The sequence below is a fragment of the Chiloscyllium plagiosum genome, unplaced genomic scaffold, assembly GCF_037043375.1.
Source record: "Chiloscyllium plagiosum isolate Xiang-an unplaced genomic scaffold, Cpla_swu_hap1 HiC_scaffold_8, whole genome shotgun sequence".
NCBI lineage: Eukaryota > Metazoa > Chordata > Chondrichthyes > Orectolobiformes > Hemiscylliidae > Chiloscyllium > Chiloscyllium plagiosum.
The window spans coordinates 60,976,289-60,986,578 of NW_028270146.1; the positions used below are offsets into that span (position 1 = coordinate 60,976,289).

A 10,290-nucleotide genomic window follows, 5' to 3' on the forward strand; every position below is an offset into this window, starting at 1 on the left:
CCAGTATGGGAATTAGGAGGTCATACTGGTTAGGCCACTTTTGGAAAACTTTTGGAATTCTAGTCTCCCTGCTATCAGAAGGATGTTGTGAAACTTGAACTGGTTCAGAAAAGATTTACAAAAATGTTGCCATGGTTGGAGGGTTTGAGCTATTGGGAGAGGCTGAATAAGCCGGGGCTATTTTCCCTGGAGTGTTGGAGGCGGAGGGGTGACCTTATAGAGGTTTATAAAATCATGAGGGGCATGGATAGGGTGAATAGCCAAGGTCTTTTTCCCAGGGTAAGGGAGTCCAAAACTAGAGGGTATAGGTTTGAGGTGAGAAGGGAAAGATTTAAAAGGGACCTGAAGGGCAACGTTTTCACACAGAGGGTGGTGCGTGAATGGAATGAACTGCCAGAGGAAGTGGTGGAGGCTGGTGGAATAACAATATTTAAAAAGCATCTGGATGGGTATATGAATAGGAAGGGTTTAGAGGGATATGGGCCAACTTTGGCAAATAGGTCTAGATTAATTTAGGATATCTGGTCAGCATGGATGAGTTGGACCGAAGGGTCTGTTTCCATGATGTACAGCTCTATGACTCTATTCAGCCTCTCCCTCTCGTTGAAAGCCTCCAAACCCAGCAATATCCTCGTAAGTCTTTTCTGAACCCTTTCAAGTTTAACAGCATCTTTACTATAGCAGGGAGACCAGAATTGAAAGCAGTGTTCCAAAACTGGTCTCACCAATGTCCTGTATAGCCGCTACATGAGCCCCAATTCCTATACTCAATGCACTAAGCAATGAATGCAAATGTGCCAAATGCCTTCTTCACCACTCTATCTACCTGTGACTCCACTTACAAGGAACTTTACCTCCACTCTAAGATCTTTTCGTTTGGCAACACTCCACAGGGCCCTACCATTAACTGTGTATATCCGGCCCTGGTTTGCCTTAGCAAAATGCAGCACCTCACATTTATCTAAATTAAACTCCACCTGCCACACCTTGGCCCATTGGCCCAACTGATCAAGGTCACATTGTACTGAGAGGTAACATTCTTCACTGTCCACTGCACTATTAATTTTGGTATGTTGTATCAAAACTCAGAAGAAAAAATGACAAGCTGAATTTTCTTCATTTCCACTGTAAACATTACAATTCAAGAGCATACTGATGTAGTCAAAAACATATTTATGCACAGGGAGGGGAAAGGGTTCCATTTGCTATTAATTGCTAATATCTAGCAAAACTTCTGTGTCCTTCACAGAGGAAAAGAAATGGCATATTGGACATTATACAGGAGCAGGGAGAATAGTTTGAACAAGTAACTGAAGGTGATCAAGTATCTGAACTTTGAGATAGCATTGAAGACAAACAGTATCATTATGAAGATCAGGCAATAATTCCAGAGTGTAGAAATCTTCACCACCATTTATTTTCTTGAAACTTGCATGTGTCAGATCCATTATCATGCACACCTAGTGATTCCCGAGTTGATGGTTACCAGCAACCTCTCACCACTGCTGAAATGCTCACTAGCACCACAGCAAACTGCCTCTTACTTTATTTCATCATCTCCAAATAGAAAAAAAATGTCAGGAACAGGATTGCGAGTGGGATGGGGTTTGACAAGAAATCAAGGGGTTGCTCTTAGAAGCTTCCCTCCCCTCATTTTCTCAATACTAAGTACCTTTGAAAGTGGAACTTCCCCCACCCTACACTCCACCGTCAGCAGCCTGCAAAATGAACACAAAAGGGTTTGCTTGCTGTGGGCTCGCTGCATGGCCAGCCCTCAGTTTACCAATGGATTAGATTACTTACAGTGTGAAAACAGGCCCTTCGGCCCAACAAGTCCACACCGACCCGCCGAAGTGCAACCCCCCCCCTATATTTACCCCTTCACCTAACACTACAAGCAATTTAGCATGGCCAATTCACCTAACCTGCACATTTTTTGGATTGTGGGAGGAAACCAGAGCACCTGGAGGAAACCCACGCAGACACAGGGACAATGTGCAAACTCCACACAGAGAATCGCCTGAGGCGGGAATTGAACCCGGGTCTCTGGCGCTGTGAGGCAGCAGTGCTAACCACTGTGCCACCGTGCTGCCCACATTAATGGAAGAAATGGTGATTGAGGCCCTAAAGTGGGCATCTGTCATTTAAGAGCTTTAATTAATATTGTACAGGAGGGACATCCACAGGCCTTTCCATCGCAGAGTTAATCAGGTTGGATTAGTATGGTGACGCAGACCCACTCACCATCCTCTTGATGAATTGAATAGTTCCTATCACCAAGCATGCCATGGGGAAGAGCACAGCATTCTGCCCATAATTTCACTATATTGTCGTAATTCAACACTGACTCAGCAGGTCAAGTGGCATCTGTGAAATGTTCAGACATTGAGTCCTTAGTTCTGTTTAACTTCTGTCTTTTTTCTGTCCATGCTGGTTGATCGAATGAGTGAACCCAGCTTTCTCAGTATTGTTTTCATCCCAGCATTTATCCAACTCTGAATATAGCCAGTGAGTATAATAGCAGACTGTAACCTATTTCAGCTATTTTAAATAATCAGAATGAAAACTAAATTACTGCAGGCAAGCCACTGTTTCATTATAGTTTACTACATTATCTACTCCACCTGAAATGCTGATGCACCATGGCACAAATGGATTGATCAATGTAGGTTCTTATGTGTGGGTCAATTTAGAGATGTTTTAACATAATTTTCATTGAGATATTATAGAATAGAACCCCTACAGTGTAGAAGCAGATTATTTGGCCCATCGAGTCCATACAACTCTCCGAATAGCTAGCCTGGACATCTCTGGATATTATGGGCAATTTAACATGGCCAAGCCACCTATTTGCACATATATGAACTGTGTGAGGAAACCCACACAGACACAGGGAGAATGTACAAACTCCATACACAGTTGGCTGAGCATGGAATTGAATTCAGGTTCCTGGCGCTGTGAGGCAGCAGGACTAACTACTAAGCTACTGTGCTGCCCCAACTATTATTTTGCATCTGTCCAATGTTATTTGTCCATGCAAGACACAAATACATCTTCTGTACCTCAGATCAGTGAAACGTAATTGGTATGCAACCATTACATTCCTATCAGTTGCTTCTGGTTATAACTATAATGCAATCAATGAATGATACAACCAGATTTGTGCAATTTCCACTCAATGAGTCTCACTAGGATTTAATTTCTTAGATGATCAGTAACTTAGTGTATTAACTTTTAGTTAAAAAATGAAAATAAAAAGTAAAATTACCCGGGATGCAATGACCCTATAAAAACAAATGGCTAAATTCTCATTTATCTAGTGTTATTCAGGCACTGAATAAGTACAACTGATATAACTCAACTGATACTTAGACCCTCTGATTATACAATCAGCAGGAGTGCACTGGCACAAGTGAACATTCATAAAAGAATCAAGAGCCCATCCGGCTCACAATCCTCAGATCCACACACAGTATCTACACAGATAAATCTTCCTCCAGTCTTTGACAGCTACTTTGTGTCTTTGACAGCTTGAATTGTTAGTATTTACTGAGTAACTGACTGTCTATTTTTCAATTAAGCAGAGAATACATTTAATTATCAAATTTAAATGTGATTCAAATGGGGTATTGGACCAATGCCATGGAACAATCACAATATGGACAATGAATAACAGAAACAGAAGTGTATTGAAGTGAAGTTTATATAATGCTTTAATATCCGACAATATCATTACATACTGTTAACCGACAAATTGCTTTGGGGGGTTGTGCATATGGACATTCCTCATTCTAATCATTGTTTTCTATCAGAGTGAGCTGTTAACATTGGCAAAATGTCAGGATCAAAAGAGTAGATCAAAGCAACTTACCACCCAGTACTGGTGCATTGGAGGGCAGGTTGGGAATAAATTATGGTCTGAACTAAACATGGGGAGAAGACTTGAGGGTTACGGGGTGAGGTGTTTTGAACGGTGCAGGTGCCTTGGATCTCCAGAACGCATTCTGACCTTACCTGGTGGTGATATAGATATTGTGACAATGTGGACACGGCTGCCACACTCTGCAAATATTCCAACTGCAGGAGCGGCGTTACCACAGGACCTCAGCTGAGCACAAGAACGTTCTGTCGAGATAGTTTGAATAAATGTTTGATTAGAGCAGTATTGGAAAGATGTGGTGGTTTTGGAGGGGCTCCAAAGGAGTTTTAGAAGAATGATCCTGGGATGAAGGGCTTGTCATGAGGAATGCCTGAGAACTTTGCATCTGTACTTGATGGAGTTTAGAAACAGGAGGGAGAACTTACAGAATACTGAAGGGCCAGGGTAGAGTGGATATGGAGAAGATGTTTCCACTAGTAGGAAAGACTAGCACCCAAGGGCACAATCTCAGGGCGAAGGGATAAGCCTTCAGAACTCATTGAAAGAGGAATTTATTCAGCCAGGGTGTGGTGAATCTGTGGAACAAATTGCCGCAGCTGTTTGTGGAGGCCAAGTCACTGAGTGTATGTCAGGCAGAGAAAGACAGGTCCTTGATTAGTAAGGGGATCAAGGGTTAGGGGAGAAAGTGGGAGAATGGGGTTGAGAAACTTGGCAGCGTGATGGGCAGAATGGCCCAATTGTGCTCCGATATCTTATGGTCTTATGCTGACGGTAAAACATCTGCAAAGAATGATAAAGATCACACATCCCTTAAACAGAGTGACCTGGGTTTAATTTTAAGAATAAAGTGAATCAAGACGCACAGCATGTTGAATTGAAACAAGTTGAATAAATACCTTATTTACACTAAGTCAATCCAATTTTCCATTAGTGCGCTGCTACTCTTTTACTGAAGCGAAAACAGAAGTATGTATTTTATGCTTCCACAGTTTAAAATCTAACAGCGATACTGCTCGTCTTCAGATGTGAAATGCAACGAAACTTTTGAACAACCCCATTTCGCTTTAGAGACAGCAGACAACATTTACCTCCATGAAAGTCTCCAGTACTTCATGAGAAAGGCAGCTGCAGTTCTTCAGGAATTCCAGTTTCTCTTTCCAGATCTTGGTTTTGAGTTTGTTTTCTTCTTTCAACTCCAGCGCCCGGAAGATTACAGCTCCGATCAGGAGGTACACGAAATAGCCCAGGAAAAGCAGCGCACACCTCCGGGAGCATCTGTTGCTGTCAGCCATGCCGCCGGTTCTCTGGGAGACAGCCCGCAGCAATAAACACTGGGCACTCCCCGTACAATGGGCGATAAAGGGGCACTGCTCACTGCTTACACGGACTGCGGAGGAGCTTGGAGCATACACACACTGGGTGGTATGACAAACACAACCATTTCCTCTTTTAACACTAATCGATAGAGGAAGTGACTCCTGCAACATTGTAACTTCGTGACACATTGCATATATTTTTTTTCAATAACTGGCTAAAGTCTCTTTGGAAAGCTGCTGAATCGGTGAAATGTGTGAAAGCTACTACTGAGCTTCACACTGTAAAAACTTCTAAATTCTGCAAACGATTATTGAATCTTGTTAAATTGTACCCTTCTGTCAAGATTATTTTCACTAGAGCATCTGAGGCTGAGGGGTGGCCTGATAGAAGTATATAAAGTTATGACAGGCATGGATAGGGTGGATGGTCAGTCTTTTCCCCAGGATGGGAATATCAAATATTAGGGACTTAGGTTTAAGGTGAAAGGAGGAAAAGTTTGAGGGAGATGTGTAAGACAAGATCTTTACACAGAGGGTGGTAGGTGCCTGGAACCTGCTGCTAGGAGAGATAGTAAAAGCTGATACAATGCCAATGTTTCAGAGGCATCTAAACAGATAAATGAACAGGCAGGAAATAGAAGAATACAGACCATATACAGGCAAATGGAATGAGTTTAGCATCATGGTCAGCATGGACATTCTGGGCCAAAGAGCCTGTTTCTATGCTGTACTGTTCTGTGTTCTATGCATGTTAGAACATGGACAGAATACTTATCTAAAGCAATGTCCCAGTAGTGGAAATAAACAAGCAGAAAGAGGAAGCGATGTTATAGCCGTATATAACCTGGGTTAGGCCGCAGCTGAATGTTGTGTTCACTTCTGATTGCTATATTATAGGAAGGATGATTGCGCTCGAGAGGGTACAGAGGAGACTCACCAGGATGTTGCTTGGGCTGGAGTGATTCAATTATGAAGAGAGACTACGTAGTTAGGGATTGCTTTCTTTAAAGAGAAGATTGAGGGGTGACCAGACTGAGATATATGCAAAGTTCTGGGATCTTAGATGGGGAGAAATGTTTCTTCTTATTAAAGGGGTCAATAACAAGGGGACACAGTTTTAATTTAAGGGGTGGAGGTTTAGAGGGGATTTGAGGAACTTGTTTTCACCTGGAGGTTGGCAGGTGTCTTACTACTTGAAAAGGTGGTAAAGGCAGGTACCTTTAAAATATTTAAGAATTACTTAATTGAGCACTTGAAATGTAGTAGCACACAAGTGCTGGAAAATGGGATGAGAATAGATAGATGGTTCATGATCAGTGCAGAGATGATGTGCTGAAGAGCCCCTTTCTGAGCTGTAAAATCCCAGTGACTCGGAGAAGCCAGCATCCACACTGAATACCAGACACTGTGCATATCGGGTGGCCAATTCCAAAGTGCCTGTTTTGCATCTTCCCTGAAATGAATTTCTAGCTGGAAGGAGCCTTCTCCCGATTGTAAGTGCAAATAAGTTAACTGTGATCTGTCTCGAGCAATCAGAGGCAGACTTTAAATTTCCCACTAATGGCAGTGTAAACAATGCTTTACACTGGCTTGTGTTCTCCTTGGTTTTTCAAGTCCGTCAGGCCAAAGGAAGGATATTTGAATAGGGTAAGCCCTGCTTGAGAAACAGATTTTAGGAACTGCTACAATAAAAGGAAATGGATTGAGCAAGCTGTTTAAAATATAAGCAGTTACCCTGATTTAGACTATATTACTTTCTCCCTTATTCTGATTCATAGACATTTAGAGAATAGAAAGAACCATTTGACTCATCATGTCCCGACACTAATCCCGTTTTCCACTTCTTGGCCCATAGCTCTGGAAACTATGGCAACACAATTGCTTGTGTAAACGCTCTTTAAATAATACAAGAGTTTCCGACTCAGCTATTCTTTCAGATGGTGACTTCCAGATTCTCACCGTTCTCGGTGTTCAAAAAAAGTTCTCCTCAACTTTCTAAGCTTTCTATCTCTTGCATTAAATCTGTACTCTCTGCTTATTGACCCCTCTACTAATGGATTGCATTCCTATTACATTATCTATGCCCATTTAATTTTGTACACTTTTATTAGACCTCCAAGGACTTTAACTTTGCAGGGGTGTGAGAACCAAGATAACAAATTAGAAAGGACTACCAGCGCGCACACAATAATTGGGGAGACAGACAACACTATTATAGAAAATATAAAATCAATAGGTGAAGTTGGAGAAAGTAATGAAGTGTCTATATCATTGTTACTGTGCACATATGTGAATACACAAAGATTGAGATTGAAGAGTTACAGGTACAAATTTCAGTATGGAAGTGTAACAGAGCAGTCATCTGTGGTGATAACAGAGACCTAGCTGAAGGAAGGGCATAACTGGGTGTTAAATAATCCTGGATTCAAGGTGTTGAGATAAAGTCGGAAAGGATAAAGTATGGCAGAGTCATTTAAGGAAGCATTGCAGTGCTGGAGAAAGAGTTTACCCAAGGGGCTCCAGGACAGAATCAATTTGGCTCAGCGAAACAACAAAAGTGATGCAATTACATTGCTCAGTGTAGTCTATAGACTGTGAACTAATGGGAAAGATGTGGAGGAACAAATCTTGAGGGAAATTAGAGAGTCATGCTAATATTATAGAGTGGTTAGAATTGGCCATTCATACTGCCTGAATTTAGATTAGGAAAGTGGTCATTAAGAACACAGAGACAAACATTCCTAGACTATGTTCAGAAAAACATCCAACAGCAATATGTATCCACTCCAACTAGAAAGGTTGCTCTGTTGGGTCTGTTTCATGGAAGTTAAATGGACCAAGTAGATCAAACATCAGTAGGGGGAACATTTAAAGGTAGCAATCATTTTATCATAAGACTTAAAGGATATTGAAGGAAGTGAGAGTGGAAATTATAAGAGTATTACCCATAATCTTTCAGAATTAGGCAAGGTATCAGAGGACTGGAGAATTGCAGAACTTGTTCAAAAATATGCCTTTGTTCAAAAATGATTGTAAGGACAAACCTAACGATTATAGACCAGTCACTGCTGTTGAAGTTTCTGGAAACAATTATTTAGGATACAATTAGTAGTGGGGTAAAAAATGGGCTGATTAAGAAGAGCCAGCTTGGATTTTTAAAAGGAATATTTGACTAACTTGCTCGAGTGTTTTGAAGAGGTAATAGAAAGGGTCGTTAAGGATAATGCAATTGATGGGTTTACATGGACTTCCAAAAAAGCATTTGTTTCAGTTTTATACAAGAGACATATGAGAAAGTTATAGGTCAATGGAATAAAAGGGACAGCAATAATGTGAATATATTTTCTGAGTAATAGGAATAAGAGTAATGGTCAGTATATACTTTTTGGGTTGGAGGAAGGTTTGTAATGGAGTTCCCAGAGGTTGGTATTGGGACCCCTAACTTTCCTGATATACAAATAATTTAGATCTTGGTGTGGTGAGTACCATTTCAAGGTTCATGGTTAATACAAAACTTGGAAGCATTGTAAATAATGATGAGGACGAGTGTAGAACTTGAAAATTGTTGGAATATTGCATGCAATTCTGGTCTCCTTCCTATCGGAAAGATGTTGTGAAACTTGCAACGGTTCAGAAAAAGTTTACAAGGATGTTGCCAGGGTTGGAGGATTTGAACTATAGGGAGAGGTTGAATAGGCTGGAACTGTTTTCCCTGGAGTGTCAGAGGCTGAGGGGTGACCTTATAGAGGTTTATAAAATCATGAGGGGTATGACCTAAGGGGCAACGTTTTCATGCAGAGGGTGGTACATGTATGGAATGAGCTGCCAGAGGAATTGGTGGAAGCTGGTACAATTGTAATATTTAAAAGGCATCTGGATGGGTATATGAATAGGAAGGGTTTGGAGGGATATGGGCCAGGTGCTGGCAGGTGGGACTAGATTGGGTTGGGATATCTGGTATGCATGGACGAGTTGGACTGAAGGGTCTGTTTCTGTGCTGTACATCTGTTTAACTCAATGACTATAAGTGCTTGGGAAGTTGAGGAAGTGGGCAGGTAGGTGGCAGATGAGATTCAACATGGAGAAACATGAAGTGACACATTTTGGGAGGAGGGACGTGGGCAGATAATATAATTTAATATTTAATTGGGGTGCATGATCAGAAGGGCTGGTCTATACATGTGCACAGATCACTAAGTGTGGCATGACAGGTGGGAGGTCAGTTGTTAAAGCATACGTTATTATAGGCTTTATTAACAGAGAACAGAGTACAAGACCGGGGAGATTATGTTGAACTTATACAACTTATACTTGTTCAATCTCAACTGGAGTATGGTGTACAGTTCTGCATTCCACATTATATGAAAGATGTGAATGCATTGGAATATGCAGAATACATTTACTGGAATGCTTCTAAAGTTGAGAAACTAATCTCTGTTATGAGGGGTTTCCTTGGAGAGAAAGCTAAGAGGAGAAACTGTTCCTACTCATAAAATGATTGAGAATGAGAGGGCACAGAATTGAAGTTCTGTGTAAATATCACAAGTAGGTTCTGAGAGAAAAAAACATTCTCACAGAACAGATGGGATTGGTCTGGAATGCACCCTCTGGAAGTGTGGTGGAAGCAGACTTGATCGAGACTTTCAAGATGGTATTGACTGATTATTTGAACAGAAACAATGTGCAAGGGTATGGGGAAAAGGCAGGAGAATGGCATTAGTCATAATCTCATTTGAATCAATGGGCTGAATGGCCTTCTTCTATTCCCTAACAATTTGTCGATTCAGGTAGATATCGGAAATGTTTATATCAGTGAGGCAATGAAAATTAAGAAAAAAATCTTCCACTACACCCAATTCCTCCTCCCCCCCCGCAAACTTGTGACACTTCAATCTAACAATGCAAAACTAGGCCAACTCCTGGTAATTAGCAAACTGAACCCCCAACATATCTTTTCTACTGACCTCTCAGCAGCCCCCGACCCATGCACCTTCCCTGACCTCGTACGCACCCCTAACTCAATATGATTCCACCCTAGGGCCAACACAGTACCTCACTTGCTGGCAATCCCCAGGACCTGATTCCTCACCCTTG

General features: G+C 41.4%; 1 protein-coding gene across 4 annotated transcripts in view; it reads right to left on the reverse strand.

Annotated features, from left to right (window-relative positions):
• LOC122553650 (potassium channel subfamily K member 16-like) overlaps positions 1-5,282 on the reverse strand; it is a 240,880-nt gene extending 235,598 nt beyond the window's left edge. The window contains exon 1 of one of the 4 annotated variants that reach the window (XM_087989904.1): positions 4,969-5,279. In XM_087989904.1, coding sequence (XP_087846030.1) covers positions 4,969-5,172 — 204 coding nt within the window. In that variant the 5' untranslated portion in view covers positions 5,173-5,279. Of the gene's footprint in view, positions 1-4,968 lie in introns of all 4 variants that reach the window. The other 3 variants (XM_043697778.2, XM_043697777.2, XM_087989903.1) reach the window with 3 other exon arrangements.
• Between the last annotated feature and the right edge of the window lie 5,008 nt (positions 5,283-10,290).